This window comes from Bactrocera neohumeralis, chromosome 6, assembly GCF_024586455.1.
Source record: "Bactrocera neohumeralis isolate Rockhampton chromosome 6, APGP_CSIRO_Bneo_wtdbg2-racon-allhic-juicebox.fasta_v2, whole genome shotgun sequence".
NCBI classification, from domain to species: domain Eukaryota; kingdom Metazoa; phylum Arthropoda; class Insecta; order Diptera; family Tephritidae; genus Bactrocera; species Bactrocera neohumeralis.
The window spans coordinates 35,681,495-35,699,418 of record NC_065923.1 but is presented as its reverse complement, the minus strand read 5'-3'; the positions used below and the strand labels follow the sequence as shown (position 1 = coordinate 35,699,418).

The 17,924-nt window shown below is 33.9% G+C and overlaps 1 protein-coding gene across 3 annotated transcripts; it reads left to right on the top strand.

The window, feature by feature from the left end:
- The first annotated feature begins 1,945 nt into the window (after positions 1–1,945).
- On the top strand, positions 1,946–17,600 carry LOC126762999 (tyrosine-protein phosphatase non-receptor type 61F). 3 transcript variants are annotated; one of them, XM_050480144.1, is made up of 8 exons: positions 1,946–2,683; positions 10,847–11,020; positions 11,388–11,650; positions 11,727–11,952; positions 12,021–12,167; positions 12,239–12,867; positions 12,937–13,168; positions 16,968–17,600. In XM_050480144.1, exons 1-7 carry the CDS (start codon positions 2,519–2,521, stop codon positions 13,139–13,141), a joined length of 1,809 nt encoding a protein of 602 aa, XP_050336101.1. In that variant the 5' UTR covers positions 1,946–2,518; the 3' UTR covers positions 13,142–13,168; positions 16,968–17,600. The 3 variants fall into 3 exon arrangements, with proteins under 3 accessions (XP_050336101.1, XP_050336100.1, XP_050336102.1); XM_050480145.1 differs by having other exon boundaries at positions 1,947–2,683; positions 12,937–13,065; XM_050480143.1 differs by lacking the exon at positions 16,968–17,600 and having other exon boundaries at positions 12,937–16,507.
- Positions 17,601–17,924: the final 324 nt, after the last annotated feature.

The window sequence follows — 17,924 nt, the reverse complement described above, 5'->3', positions numbered from 1 at the left end:
GTGTCATGCGAAGACTCATTCCATGCAGAGCATATGTTGGATATGTCGGGGTCTATTCTGGACAAGTAGGAGTTTAACCTGCTACAGTATCCAGAACGAAGCTCTGAGAAGGGAGATTACAGTCTGCGCTAACTATCGCGGAATCAATCTGCTTAATATCGCGTATAAAGCTAATTCTAAGCTTATTGTAAAACAACTGATTTTACCTTGTCAGTGTGTCTTTTTAGACCTGGCAAATTCACCATATAACAGATTTTCACAATACGTTAAATCTTTGAGAAGACTCTTGACAAACAGATCGACACCCATGACTTTTTGGCAATTTTAAAGCCGCTTTTCGAACTGTCAGCGCAGCCTTTTCAAACGTAGAAAGAGAAGCGAAACAATACGTCAAATCTTTGAGAAAACTCTTGACAAACAGATCGACCTCCGTCACCTCTTTATCAATTTTAAAGCTGCTTCTCGAGCCGTCAGCGCAGCCTTTTCAAGCGTAGAAAAAGAAATAGGTTGGTCTTGTGGGGAACGAGAGCAAGATAAAGTTCCTGGAGACCACATACAAATATCCCTAACTAATCTAACCTTGGAGATCAAGCGTAGAATAACTCTTGTCAAGAGGTGCTACTTTGGAATCGGTAGCCAATTAAGAAGCAGCTTCTCTCGACGAACAAATTTTACGTTCTATAAATCTCTCATTATTCCCGTCGTATTATATGGCGGAGAAACATAGACTATGACGACCCGAGATGAAAAGCTCATGGATCATTCCAGAGAACTGTTCTTCGCAAGATCTTTGGAGCCGTTCACGTGAGCCATGAGTTTCGAAGAAAATGGAACCACGAGAGCTGTGTGAACTATTTGGCGATATAGGTAAAAATGCCACGAATGAGCTGGTCAGACCATGTCGTTCACACAGGACAGAGACAATTGGCGAAGTTTCGTCTTCCCGGCCCAAACCGATTGCAGATATACGAGTACATATATTGTAAGGAGACACCAGGAGCATACTATTTGATAAACCGGCAATCGCAGAAAGAGAATTCAAGCTATTGGGGAATGAATTAAGAACAACGAATATCGCATCCGCTTTACTAAGCTTCTGGATTCTATAAAACACAATAGACCAGAGGTATGTAACCTTATTGGGCACGAGCTCGCACTATTATCAGAAAAAGACGATCTCTAAATGTCGTTATCACATATTGAGCTGGAGGAAGTATCATCCTGATTCTATTCATTTTAAACACATAAACACGTTATCAAGAAATTATATAAAAAAAACTATAACTCAAAGATTGACTGACTTTTTCGATTAAAGTTAGCTGTAGACATTAAGGTCCACATATTCCGTATCTAAGTACGTAAATATTGAAAGCCTTTTTTTGATAGAAGAATCTTTACTTTAAAATCAATATTTGTGCAACTCTGTTATTTTTGTTTAAGAATTACCTAGCGATATTTAAATAAAAGCACAATTTCATTAAACCACCTTGAAAAGAAATTTGTTCTAATATGTTAACGTCGACTGTAGTAACAAATAGCACAGCAAGTCATTGTTACCAAAACTCCAATACATTTAAAAAATTAGCGTGGAAACTAAAGCTTACACACCCTGTAATTCATAAGGCCTTTAGTAAAAAAAAAAAAGAGTTTCGGTTAGAGTTGTCTATTGAGCTCATAGAAACCTTAACAGAAACTCTGGTGGCGCTGGTGGGTAATAAACCACTGATTTAACTGATAGATGGGAAATAACCGATACGCTAAATAATAAACAAACGGAAAAAAAAATAAAAATCGAGAAAAATGATCTACTCCTAATAATATTGAATGATCAAACAATTCTTGAACACCCTGTGGAATATTCTTTTAATTTAAGGTAACATTGGCAACACTATGCAATACCTAATGATGCAACCCTACAATTTGTTTGACATGACACACCAGCGAATTCGCAGCGGCAACACGACCATTGGGCAAAAAAGTGAGAGACGAATTAAAGTGCGAAATTTCTTCATTACATTTCTTAATTTTTGCTTGCAAAATGAAAAATTACGTTTTGCTAATAGTGTGAACGGGAACGAATAAATAAGGAGTTTTTAATAAAGCTTATTGAATAGTGTACGCGTGTATTGCAAGGCAAATATATATTTTGCAGAGCTTGTGTTGAATCGGCAAGTTCTTCGCTTTGCTTATTTTTTTTTATCACCAAATGTGCAACTCGATTTTCTTTTAATCTATAATAAAAGTTACAAAGATACACTCTTCCAATTATTATAATATAGTGTTCTGTGTATTTCCGGCAATTATCATGAAATAAGTCATACCAATGTGTTTGTGGCTAAAACGAAAGTAATAAATAGTCTTGTGTGGAATGTTTGACATTCAATTATTACACTGTTTCAACGAAGTTAACCACGAAAAAATTTACATCTTTTAAAAGTTATACATATTGGGTATTCATTTAAATATCATATTTTTAAAGAATATTATAAATTGTTAAACGAACCGAAAACGTGAAAAGATGACTTCAACTACTAATAGAAATGATACAACAACGAGTACTTGTGACAGCGATAATGTGGGAAGCAGCATAGCGGCAGGTAACGCCAACGGGAGCGGCAGCGGCACCATAGAAGCTGAGTATAATAGAATCGCTGATCGACAAGGCTGGCATAGGTGCTACCAGGTAAACAGTAAACAATAAACCCGCAGTGGGGTGAATGCTCCCAAAAGAAAATTAAAGCAAGATTTTTGTTGAATTTGTGATTATTTTATACAAAAATAATTTTCAAAACAAAAATTTAACGAAAACAAAGTGTAATACAATTTTATTGGTGCAAAATTCTTTTCAGTAAAGGGTATAGACGCTGTTCCGCTAATTCTAACGTTTTTGGTTTTCTCTCTTATTAACCCTGTATTATCTACATATTCATCGCCTTCACAGTTACTATTTTTATTTGTTTTTATTTTATGCTGGCTTCTACGAAATCTATGAGAGAATCAAGAAGTAAACTAGGAAAGTACATAGTCATTGCCTACAAACCAGCTTGTACATGGTATGTACGAAAGTGTAGTCGTATACACATTTGTATACAATTGAATGTAGCGATGTTTAATTCTTATTTACTTGTGTACTTTTGGTTGGGGAGATTAAGCTCAGCACGTCGATTGGAAAACCACGAGTGAAAGAAGTAAACGCTATATACTATACTTCAAAAACACTTCACATTTTCAAAATTCGCTGGGCATTTCCAGCAAAAGAGCACATAAAATTCCCAAACAATAAAATTAAAAAAACTAAAGTTGTTATATGACCAAAATCCCTGATAACATATCACATGTTGGGTGCATTATAAGCAACATGGGCATGATATTTAACTGATCTCACCAAATGGCGCGACATGAGCATGTTATCAAATAATCGATCTGTATCGGCGTTAAATTGATAATTTCTGAAATTATTACACTGTCAGTAATATAAAAGCATTTCACCATAGCATACAATTATAGAAGACAACCTTCCTTCACGACGCCTTTTTTAAATTTTAAAACTACACATGTCTCTCTAATGTGCACCTGAATGTCTGTTCGGAGGTTTACATTGTTTACACACCCACTCTCAGTATTACTTTCATACATATCGCAGATGTATGTATGTACATAACATCAGTTATTTGTATTTCACATTAATATTAAACATAGCCAGCTGACTAATAGTTACGTCATAATACAGACCTCTTTGGATGCAGGTACTTTCATGCTTCAAGTAAAGTATAATTTGTTGTTGGAAACTCGTCATCACAAGAGCTCTCAAGTTGTAGCGGAATTATATTTGTGTTGGAATTTATATTTTCTGCAATCCGTCAATGAGTTGGACATATGCTCTTTTAACAAACACCTACCTGTTATCTACAAGTAAACCCAACAGGAAATTTTTGCCTTTCAAAATTCATAAAAAAAGCAATTTAAGTATATGTACACACATATATGTTTATTAAGTTAGGTTATTAAACTTTTTCACATTGCTTAATTTGATTTGCATTATAAGAATTTTAATCAATAATTTTATTGAAATAATGCTTTTATATTGTCTACTGGGGATTCACATTTTTTAATAAGGAGAAATACACTTACATTATACCTATAATTAGAGATTAACTTGAATTATTGGTAATTCCTGCAAAAAAAAATTGTTTTTGTTTATTGTCGAGCATTTAATTGAAAATAGTAGGAAATACTTAGTAATGGTTAATGGTAATATTAACTAAGTCTAATGGACGGAAATGCAAGTAGCATAAGCCTCATAAATTTATTAATGATGATTTTTCTCTATTTCGAAAATATTTAGACTATAGAGAATATATTCAAATCCTTGGAATTTTTGTATTTTATCAAGAGCTAGAGTCCCCAACAATAATCCATTTGAGAGATGATATATTGCTTTTGGCAAAAGTGTTTGTTACAAACTCATATTAAGGCGTACTCCTAGAGGTATATGTTAAAAAACAATTTTTAGGAATTAACAAAACTTAAAAATAACTCATTTTTTTGAAGAAAAAAAAATTTTAAATTGATAAAATGGCGGCATGTGAAGTTGAATTTTATTCAAAATTTTGGTTGTGTTTGATCTGTTAAAATTGTGTCGCTACAATATTCGAACAAATTGTTCAGATCGGACAACTATCAAAAGCAAGATAGTGAACTTTTTTTATTGTTTTATGCTATAAGAAATTTATCTGTGAAGGATGTTATAAGTATGTAGCTCCGAAGTTGCGTTTTTTTCTTTTATTGAAAATACACGAGTGGTCAGTGAAATGTTTCCAACATTAGAATTTGAAATATGACTCAAATTGACGGATGTTTGCCTTTCTATTTTTAATTTATTCTATTTTTTAAGTTTTTAACCTAAAAAAGGTGCTAATTAGAAAATAAACAATGTGCCTCATCCGAAGCTGATTTATCCTTTTATTTGAAGTATTTTTTTTTCGTAACGGGTCCCAAACCCAAAGAATAACCTTGCGAGGGATGTTTCGCCTTCTTACTTCAGCTCACCTTCAAACGTTTGTTGTTTGCTACGCAGAGAAAACTTGGTCTAAGACCGGAAGTCGTGAGCTGCTTGAGCCATATGTAAAAGAATCGTTTCTGATCATTTCCAAGCGAATGGCGCTCGGAGAACTTTCCTCACTTGCCTGAACTTCCAAACATGACTCCATCCTCCACAGTTCTAGGTTCCTTAAATTTCATTCCATCCTCGTTGATGTGTTTTTCTTTGTGAATCCACTTTCAAGAGCTCTGATTAAAGATTTAGATGTGCCTTATAATTTATAACGCTTCAGAATGGACACATACATACATAGCTACTTCCTATGCGTTTTGCACGCGTTTTCCCGATGTAATTTCTTTCTTTTAAATATGTAAGTATTAGATTTTTGTAGCACTTGTCAGCTTCTTCAGATTTCCAGTAATAAAACATAAATTAACAAGACATTAACGGAATCGTCAACAGTTACTCAAAATTCCAAATAGTTCCGAATTTAAGTTGCGTTTGAGATTGAAAATAAATTATCGCTAAATATGCGTTAAATATACATATTTGAATGAATTTCCACCGAAAAAATTGTGAGTCACTGTAACTAATGTTGACGATGCTGTTTCAATATGTCCTGGTTCAAAATACCCATTCGTACCTTCCTTGAAACATTCACAGCAAATGCATAAGTAAACACATGCGGATGAAAATTGTATTCACCACAGCATCCAGATAGCCAGACATGACTACACATACATACATTTGCATGCAGAGGCCTGTCTAAGACAGATTTAAAGAAACAAAAACAACACATTTCGAAGCAAACTTCCCACAAAATCGCAATTTGAACACCAATCGCTATATTTCCGAGAAAATGTATACAGACTAATATTTATTTCGTGCTAAAAGCAATAATACTATAATATTGGATAATATTCCTTTCCATGTCACATTCTTCTCACTCTCGCTCAAATCATTTTTAGTAACGCTTTTCAACGAAAAGAGGTGAAACGGAAACTTGCAAAAAGTATAAAAACGTTTAAATTGAAAGCAAACGCACAAACGGCATTCCTGGAAGGTCAGTCAGACAGCTAGGCGGTCGTCGCTCAATTTGGTGAACTTTCAAATAAGTAAATGATTTTTATACGCTACTAGTGATCGTTGATGCAAAATAACGAGGCACACAAGGCATTGTCTGGCAAATGTATATACTAAACGAACAGCTGATTCTCGTGCCTAACGTGAGTCACTGCTGTTTGTCTATGATAAATGGGCATTGTAAATAAAAGTTCAAAATTCACCTTTTGTAAAAAAACTTTTTATTTTTACGTACTTATGTATGTACAGTTATGTTCACGAAAGCAGATAAAGGGGAAGGCTTTCAATGAAAAGTACCATTCTGACTTAATTCAACTAGTTTTTGTTTTTTAAGAAAAGTGTTTAGACATGTACTTTTCAAGTGGAAATAAAATACATATGTGACCTGGTCTACGAAAAGGGAGCTAACGTGCGAAAACTAGTTTTCTGGGAAAATCTGTTAAAAATAATCGTCAGTTTCTCGTTATCTCATTAATTGTTCTCCTTTTTTTGACACCTAAGCCCCCTTTTCGTAGACCAGGTCACATATAATATAATGTTATGGTCAAGAATTTAGCTTTGCGTCCTCTAAATGCAAAGGAAAGATAAAGGTTTATCATTATGTTTCGAAAATGATTTCTTGCAACAGCAAAATTCGAGTCGGAAGTCTAAATTTTCAACAACTTTCTCCAAAATATGGAGTTGCCAAATATTATCTTCTAAGACGACAATCGTCTCGGGCTTATCTCTGTAGACAAGGGACTTCACGTAACCTTACCCAAAATACCGACTAACGACGCGATATAATGGGCCCACGAAAAGTTTCCTTCAATAAGTTGATTGTTTCGCTGTCTGGCATGTAGCGCCGTCTTAAGTCATTAAACATAGCTCTATAGCGTTCCCAATTGACTGTAACAATATGTTCCGCTATAATTTGAAGAACCATGGGCAAATACATACATACATACCTCTGTCCATAGAGCACACCTAACAGTGACTTTTTAAAGATGTAACGGTGTCTCAACCATTCAACCAAAGATGAGTTTCATTGTTAAAAATTGTCGTGTGAATATTTGAAAAATTCCGTAGTAAGTCTGTCCATTATGAAATGGCAAACCAAACTGAGCATAAATCAAATAACAGCTGTCAAAAAGACCAACTCCACACTCTAAAAAAACACCCGTTACACCTTGGTTGATGTACTTTTTATATTATCTGTGTGACTGTATCTTCGAAATTCGAAGTATTATGGTAAAATGCTTCTCGTTTTGTTTTATTTAAATAATTGCGACATATTTATTTTAACCTTTTAGTGGAAAAATACTACTATCCATTTAAAATGTGGTGTATGAATACGAATTTGGCCAATTCTATGTTATGATATGTACGCATGTAAACAAAACAATTGGCAGAGAGATATGTACATATGTATGTACATACATATGTATATACAGCCGGGATCAAAATGATAGCACTTCACCGGTAATAAATGTTTGACAGAAAAAACCTTGGGAACTTTAACTATTAAATTTTCCATAAAAAATTTTTATTCAAACTTGCATATTCTTTTTTAACAATAACAGAGGTACATCGTGCTGCTATGGAGTCAACTGGTTGTTGACATCTTTCCACGGGAATCGCATCCCCCCATTACTCAGTATTGTTTTTCGGCTCATAATTAAACAACGGTTTTTTTAAATCGACCCAAAGTTTTTCAATTGGATTCAAATCTGGCGATTGCGGAGGCCAGTGCATCAAGCTTACCCGATTGTCCTTGAACCACTTGCGCACTGTTATGCTTGTTTGCTTCATTCATCCATTATACAGCTTCATTGTTCAAATTAACGGTGTTTCCTCTCAGGCAACCGCCAACATCACGTTTTGCAAAATATCAACATATGCATGCCGATCCCTCGTAGTTCTAATGCAATGAATTGGGTCAACGCCATAGTAGTAAGAAAAGCATGCCAAAACCATAATACTGTGGCCGCCGTGCTTTACTGTATATTGTGGTATATCTCAACGAATGTTCTGTATTAATAGGTCTTCTAACGTATGATAAGATCGGGATCCCCGGTCACCAAACAAAACGACCTTGTCAGTCCAAAGAATCTATCGCCACCTTTCAACTAACCATTCTAAGAGGATTTTCCCAAATTACATCCGCTTTGCTTCGTGTTTTGTAGTAAGAAGCGGTACTTTCCTAGGGCTATAAGCATTTAGTTTGTTCTCACGCAAACGACGGCGAGCTGTCCACACACTAACATTCACATTCAGTTCTTTTTTTATTTCCGTTGCTGGCGTAAATGGCTTTGCTTTGCATAGTCTGGTTAAGAGCGCTATAATTTTTGGTGATATTCTTCGCTTTTAGCCACGCGTTTCCACTCTGTTCATAATATATAGCGTTTCGCATAATTTTCCTGGAACAACCGAGCAATTTCGTTTAAATTTGTAACGTTCTGTTGAAACTTGGAAAGCACACCACACATAACGATATCCCATAGTGATTGCAGCCAGATCAGAAAAAGGATAAAATATATTTTAAAACTTTATCAGTAGAAAATTGTAGCGCTATTTTTTTTACCGCAACTGTACATATATCGATCAGCAATTGATGAGTAATTCCCATATAAGTACTTTGTCGTAAAAGTTTGTATGTACGAAACGTCACCATTATGGTGGCAGCGCTGATAAAAATTATAAATAGGTAAATCACAGCAATGAAAAGTGGAATAACCAAAAATGTGACAAGCCATGCAAAAACAAATAAATACAAAAACTACTAAACTAATGTTATTATATATAAATATTTTATTTATATATACAGTAGAGGCCCGCTAATCCGGATCAATTAAAACCGGCCCCTATCCGGAAAATAAGGAAATCCGGATTACCAAAGACATATCAGAACTATGTATTATGAAAAAATATTTATAAATTTCCGTTTGTTTATTATAACAAATAATACACATGTTCCAAAAAAACAAAAAAAGCTTAAACCAATAAAGCATAAAAGCGAATGTAGTGAATAATAAACATGTGATCCGGATTAGAGAATACGGATAGAGAATATCGGTCCGGATTACAAGGGACATAATAGAAATTTTGAGTTTTTTAACCCTGTCCGGATTACAGTGGAATCCGGATTAGGCCATGTCCGGATTAGCTGGCCTCTACTGTTGTACCAAACTCACTCATCGAACTCAAGTCCTTGTATGGTAAACTTTTTTATTTGACGAGATATCTTCACGAAAATTGGCAAAGATTATTATCCAAAGCATCTCTGCAATTTGCGGATAAATTGTTGAGATCGGATCACTACAGCATATGTATACATGTATGTATGTACATATGTACTTAGCTGCCATTTAAACTGATTGATCAAAATCAAGAAAGAATATTTTTTATACCCCTTTATGCTATAAAAAATGCACCTGTAAAGGGTGTCATATCATAATTTTCTCGTTACACTTAAAAATCATCTTTAGCTACAACATTCTCAGACATCGCACTCTGTTTCGCTCCACTTCTCAAGTTAAATATGTACATATGTATGTAACGATTGCATTGTTTTTATTTTTAATGAGTACAAGATTATGTGCAATTCAATTTTCGTTGCGAATTGTTAAGATATCCAATGATGGGTTTCGCACTGTACGCCTCGTGTGTGTGTATGTATGTATGTATGTACAACGTGTTGTAGTGTTTGCATACCGGCACACACGCGAGCACAACTGGGTAAATGTTTTCACATTACCACACGACATTGATCATACATATATACATACATACATACATACATACATATAAGGCGCTAAATGCACTGCCTGTACACCTTGAGTCGTTTACACAAAGCACTCTTCTAAGCACATTGCTGCGAACGCCGCTAAAATTTGTTAGCCTAGTTAATTATGCATGTGAGAAAAGTGTTATATTTGACGATTATAACGGTCACCATGATAGCGGAGCTGGCAACAGTTGCTCCATGTTCAGGTTTTCTATCTCTTTGCCTTTGTGTTTTTTTTTTCGCCAGAAATTCATTCATAATACTCAGAAATCTTGTAATTTTTATCGGCCTTTGTGTGTGTTCTGACTTTTTAAATATGCATGCATACGTATGCGTGTGTGTGTGTATTTTTATTGTAATGCATTCAATTGCATGTCGCGTGTGTGGCATGATATCACTACGAAGTCTTAAGCCATCTGTTTTGGGTGTGTGTGTGTGTGTATGCCGTGAATAAATGTAATGTTTCATCAAAGGAAGTCACCTCAATAACAAATCAGCGTGACGTTTCTTGGCTTTCATATAAACTATGTATAATAAGCACGATGTGGATTTTTTTACTTTGCAAAATATCTTCACCTAATTTGGCATGAATTTCCCAAAGCTTCGGTACAATTTCCGAAGAAATTGTTCAGATCGGATTACAACTTCGCTTTCTTCGAATATTACATGTTGAATTTACATTTAACATTTTTGATTATTTAGTTTTGTCAAAAAAATTTCGAGACTTTAAAATCTGAAATCTAAAACTTGCATTTTCAAACGGTGTTAGATCTCCGAAAAAATCCCTTGGCAGGATAAAACTCGATTCCGGTAACATGGAACTAACTGTCTATCGTAGGGATTGTAAAAATATGTAAATAAAATGTTTGGTTACGGCCAAACTTAGCTCTATTTTAAACTCCCTTTAAATTGTTATATTTAAATTATTAAAAATGCATTTATTTTTTTCATTCAAGGAAATTCGTGATCACTGTGAACGTGAAGCTAGTGAAAAACAGTTTGGCACTATTGAATCGGAGAAACCTTACAATCGCTGCCTAAACAGATACAGAGATGTAAACCCGTACGATCACTCTCGCATCATCATCCATAGGGGCAGTGTTGACTATATAAATGCAAATCTTGTTCAGGTAAGACAGTAATAATAATGAGTGATTTAAGGGGTTAAATGGGCTTCGATGGGGTGAAGAGGAAATGAATGATAAATTTCGAAGATCTATCTAATATCTTATCAAGATCGGGGCAACAGTTATCGAGAGATTTTGACTAGACAACAGCAAATTTAAAGTTTTGAGTAACAATAGAGCTGTCCTTGACCGTTGAACTGCTTAAGGTTGTATCTCGGTAACTATTAGAAACTCGTAGAAACTTGAAAAATTATAACATTATTCTAGAAATAAAAAATTGAAAAGGAAATTTTTTTGAAGCCGTGAAACCCTTGTACTCCCTTAAAGAAATCCAATATGTGCTTTATTTCTCTATTTTATTTCCATTCAGCTGGAACGTGCCGATCGCAAATATATTTTAACACAAGGACCTCTAGTGGACACCGTCGGCCACTTTTGGCTAATGGTTTGGGAACAAAATACCAAAGCCATTCTAATGCTGAACAAATTAATGGAAAAGAAACAAGTTAAATGTCATCACTATTGGCCAGACAGAAAGGGTCCTGAGAATGCGTTGAGATTAGAAGAAGTGGATTTGACCGTTGAGTTTCTACGTTGCGAAGAATATAAGAACTTCTGTCGCAGATGGTTCAAGTAAGTAGACAGACGATTAAATTAAATCAAACAAGTTCTTAAATTTACTACAAAAATCCACAAAACTCATCTTAAGGCTAACAGATCTGGAGACAAATACCAGCCGTGAAATACTGCAATTTCACTACACAACATGGCCAGACTTTGGCATTCCTAGTTCACCAGTAGCGTTTCTACAGTTTCTAAAACAAGTGCGGGACTCAGGCGCACTCGATGCCGATGTGGGACCAGCAGTTGTGCATTGCAGCGCTGGTATTGGTCGTTCTGGCACATTTTGTTTAGTTGACTGCTGTTTAGTACTGGTTAGTGTGTGAGAAAGCAATTTTAAATTTAACACATAACATCACTATATTCCTTGTTTTATCTGCAGATCGAGAAGGAAGGCGAAGCGAATGTTTCTGTGCAGGATGTGCTTTTTGAGCTGCGCAGATATCGCATGGGCTTAATACAGACTGCAGATCAATTATTTTTCTCTTATCAATCAATCATAGAGGGTATTAAATTGCTCAAAGATCCAGTAAGTTATTTTTTATATACTTCGCTCATTCGTTGAACATTTAAAAATATTAATTTGCGTAATAATTGCAGGAATTTCTAAATTACAAAGAAACCCCAATTACCAGCAGTGACAGTGCACATGAACAGTATGCTCCCGATGTAATAGCTAGTGGCGATGTTCCGCCACCCTTGCCACCACGCACACATTCCCTAACACTGCCAATGGCCGGTTGTAGCCCTGCCGGTTCATTAACGTTGAACCTACATGGTAAACCATTACCAAAAATACCAGCCAGTGAAAGTTTTAACGAGGAATTATATGCACTCACCGACAATGCAAATCACACTAGCAAGGATGCATTGAATAATTTCATAAACAATGAAAAAACAGCTGATAGTTTGTCAAATCGACCGCTGCCACCTTTACCACAACAGCCTCAAATCACTCAAGCCTCATTGGATCGTATATATGGATCGGAGAGTGATGAAAATGAATGTTACGAAAATGATGAAAGTGACGACGACGATAATGATGAGCAAATCAATGAACAAACTGATGACAATGCGGACGATATGAAAAACGCTAACGCTGTACATGAACGGAGTATAAGCAGTGAACGGGCAAGCAGCGGTGGTGGCGGAGGCGGCTTTAATGAGCAATTGGACGAAGTTAAATTAAATGGCACCGATATTACATATAGTAATTCAAACACCGTCGGGTAAGTCAGCAACGCCCTTATATGTGTATGGTACACGATTCTAAAAACAAGTTTATCAATCCTTTATAGAAGTCCCGAAAATGAGTTGAAGCGACGAAAACGTGCCGAACGACAGGCGAATATCGAGCACAAGGTGAACGAGATCAAGCGAAAGCAGCGCGAATCCGAAGAGAGCAAACATGCGGCGAAGAAACGAAGGTCATTAATTACCTATATTGCGGCGGGTGTTGTTGTGGGTGTGATTTGTGTGTATGCATATTCGAAATTAGCCTAAAGCAAAACCAGAGTGTTGCAAATAATGGTAAATAAAACTGAGCGGCTTAAAGGCCGCAATCAGCAACAATTGATAGTTAACTTTGTGTCGCGCACATGCTCTAAAGCGCTCCATCATTTACATATACAATAACGCTCTCGCCAATAATATCAATAATAACAACAATGCGAATAAGTTATTATTTAGAATATTTAATGTTGATTGAATTAATCAGAGTTAATATTTTGCATGTAATTGAGACGCAGATTATCCAAATACATTTACAAATACATTCATAAATTAACCGTAAATAGTACATAGTTATCTACATACGTAAATTCATACTTTTGAATAAGATGTAAAATCTTGAAGCATATTTGTGAAATGTTTACTTTACTCATTTGACCGTTACTTTCCAAAGCATTTGCATAATAAATATTTTCTCTTTTATTGACATAAAATACCTAGAGCTCTATAATTTAACATTGGTTTCAGTTACTTATAACCACAACACGCACAAGAAACCACACCCTATGCACCTAAAATTCATACATTCAGGCATATTTTTACATATATATACATATATAATTTTTCCCATAAGACTCGGCCAAATTATTTACATATTTTTGAAATCTAACAACATAAACGTTTTGCTAAAAGAAAAAGTCTATTTTTACAAGTAGATCCCTTTAAGTTCAAGCCAGCTAACTTGTGACCTTGAAGCAAAATATTTAGAACAATGATATTCAAATCGAGCGCCCAAAATGTGTTTTGTACACTTTATATTAGTTTGACCAATCCAGCAGAATTTCTTCTTACCGTTTCAGTAGTTTGATATACATTTAAATTGAAACTTAAGTTTTACAAAGTATCAAAACAATTTCTGCTCGATTCGTATATGTAATTGACCGCAATAGACTGAGCATATGTATAACGAAAACTAGAACAAATTACATCTTTGTAAATATCTACAATTCATAACATTATATAAAAAATAATAGAGAATCTAAGATGAATAGTGCTAAGTTGAGAAATGCCACACTTTTCTTTCTAACCGCATTAATTGTTGCGTAAGAATTTCCTTAAATTTCTAAGGTATTTTTAATACTTAAGGGTTGAGTTGAGAACACACTGCTAAAAGAAAATTTTAATACATAATCTTCATTTTTTACCATAAGTTATCGATATATTTGAAAATTTTTAAGAACTTTATTGGATATTTTTGAGCTAAAGAATTGCATTTTTTTGTTTCTTTGCATATTAAACTCTTGGCATTTGCAGTTAAATCATTTACAGGCACAATAATTGTGCTGTAATTTTCAATATTTCTATTAATAACTCAAAATTCTCACAACTTTTTTTGTAAAGTCTTCTGAGAACAATACTTAACTGTATGGAAGTCCGGATTTCTTACGCTTACATAGACCACACGGCTAAAGATTTGTTGATTTGTTATGTACTCGTATACATAGCACAGCACTGCATAAACAAACATTGCATGTGAAGCATAGCCGCAGTTATATTTTACACAGCGCATAGAAACTCAGCTGTTTTTAAATGTTTGTCAGATCACACAAATGTGAAATATCATAAATGAAAATGTCAAATTGAAATATCACAACAAACGCAATTACAAAAAAGAGAAAAGGAGAGCAGCGATGCTTCTATCTAAAATTTCACACAGCATAGTTATCAAAATTCAACGGATTTCTATGTCATGTCCTGCGTTCGTTAATCAAATACATGCTAAACGCATTAAACAGATTCCTTAGGTGACGGTTCACATGTACGGCAATGCTCTGCTTTGTATGCTTTACTGGACCTTGCTAATAGCTGTCGTGTTCTAGAAACTTGAAATTAGACTTTATCATTTAGCGTGAATTGCTTTAATGACCCTGTTAGCAAATGACTCCCAGTGAATAACGACGCTGGCTATATGCTGAAAGCGAGTTTATCTATAATCAAAAGTAAGAATTAGATATTGTTCGTTTAATTTTAATTGATATTGTCAATACAGATTGAACGCTTTCCCACAAATAATAAATATAAATTAATAAAATAAATAAAAGGGCGTTAAGGAAAGCGCGAAAAAATGAAGAGAGGCTTAACAACTTATTTCCTACTCACTTACATATGTATTATTAGATCAAACATGACAAAAATGTAAAATTTACATTTATTACAATTACAAAAAAAAAAATCTAAGGCGCATAGAAGCAAGCAAAGGAATACCGCGCCGCATAGGGTTATAAAAATTCAAGTTTTCGTTTAAAGATCGTAGCAATTTTTGGAAAAATAAAAATTTTCCTGTTGCGGGCGAAACCTTTAATCAAGCTACAATATTTTTTTAAACGCTAACGGTTTCGTAAATGCGTTGCAAAATTGCATTTTCATGTAATCTGTTTGTTTCGCAACATATTTTAGCTTATGAAATATTGTTGCAATTTGTAGTATGTCTTATTTTAATGCGCAACTGTTGACTATTAGCACGATAACCAACCACATTTTGAAACTCGCATTTATGGGCATAAACTTTTTTAATAAACCACAATCTATGACTATATTTTTGTACACAGCCCTTCCCCCGATGCATACACAAGACTTAATATACTAACTCGTACATATTATGTATATTTATGCGACATGCTCTTAAAAAAAAATTATATACCGTTCATTTTGGTTTTGTTTTCAATTTATGAAAGCAATTATACGTTAGCCAATGATAAGCATCATATACATATACACTATGTTTAACTGACCGTATTTTCCGTTTATAAAGGAAAACAGGTTATGTATTAGCCAATATTACTGTTTGCAACCCAACCTAAAAACAATAAAATAGACGTTAACGCTTCCCTACTGACTATGAATTTGCGTGTATAAATACATACATACATATATAGATACACTATACAAAGCGAAAATATAAAGCAATATCAATTTAAGTAAACAGCGATGAACGGATATTTATTATCCATAGAATTGCTGCAAAATAGGGAAGTACTTCAAAGCAGAAGTTAAATACTCGATCAAAAACCTTTTCAAAGGTTGTCAAACAGTTTGTGGCGTAATTAAAGCTAAGCTAATAGACAACTAAATTTGAACAGTAGAGCCTTTTGCATATGTTATGATCTTTCAATTTATATATATAGAAAAAAGGCGAAGAGTATAAGCTGCACTATATAGCATAGCATGATATATAACAGCAAAAGTGATGGAGTTTCAAAAACGAACAAAAATAATATCATATTTAGAAAATATTAAAGTTTGATAAATTCAAAAACAAAAGTGGTGGAGCTACGCGTAGTTTTCGATCTTTTGGTATAAGCCCATACATACATATTATTAGTGTATAAATACATATATATATATATATATATATATATATATATAGAAAACAATTTATTTTTATAAGTACCACAGGATGAAAAGAAAATACAACTATAACAAAAATCTAAAATTATAATGCAAGTATACACACAAATGTACTTTTATATTATAAAAAAAAATTATAAATCAACTACAAATACAAGCAGCAGCAGGAGTTATTACTGATATATATATAACATTTACATAAATACTAAAAAAAATGTAAAACAGTAAAATGAAATCCCTTTATAGTAACATATAAACATTAAGATCTATGTTTTAACTATTTGAAAATCAGTAAATTTAATATGAGAAATAAAGATTATTTAAGAAACGATGGCAAAATAATTGAATTTCAACTGATTTTTTTCTAGTCATGCATGTAGTAGATTTGTATGTATGTAAATGTATATGAAATTCGTAATTTTTGTGTTGTATTAAAATCTGTCCGTATTTGTTTTGTATGTGTTTTTTTCAGACGTTTGAAGAAGTAGTGATGATGAAGCTTGTATGGAATGATGTATGGATGTTGCATAAGTGGATCATGACTGAGAGAGAAGATGTTCGTTTGTACGAATTAAGAGTGTCTTTGAGAAATTTTCAGCTTCACAGTAACTATCGTATACATGATTAGAAAAACTGCGCAGCGACCAACTACAATATTGAAACTAACAACCAACAACGAAGCAACCGTATTTAAAAACCAAAATAACTATAACACCCGCATATAAAGAAAAGTATGCTGTTCGTGTGTATAGTAGATGTGAAAATACTCGAATTAAATGCCTTAAGTAAACTAACTACGACATTATTCTATTAATTATCTATCTGCTGACGATTAATGAAATTAATGACTACGTTAATCAACGTAGCCATCCTAGTTATTTATTTTATTTTATCCATTAGTTGATGAAAAAAAGAGAAAAATCACTAAAATTACATAACTTAAACAATGAAAAATGGAGAATATTTCATTTTGTCTCTTGGTAATTTGGCATTGATCTAAAAATTGTAAATTTAAAATATAATTGGATATTTGACGGGGTATCCTATGCAAGTGTAGCATCTGCGAAAATATCAATAAAAACAAGTAATAAATAAAAATAAATAACCTTGAATATTTTCTATTATTATATTTCCGTCCTATACATAAAAAACGACTATATTTTCTGGTGTTGGGCCAAACCATTTTTGCTTTGCGAAGGTTTGAGTTATAAGTAAAAAGTTTTTCGCAGTTAGCTCCCAAAATCGAAATATTTACCATCGAAGTTCGAAATTGAGCTTATTTCAAAAATCATTATTGATTATAATCCGTAAACCACCCAGACGAGGAAGCTCCAGACTTGTCAGCATACTGCATTTCGGACTACGACAGGATGCCTCTTGATATCTCCTATCGAACAACTCCTCTCCAAGCAGTTCCTGTTGGGATGCT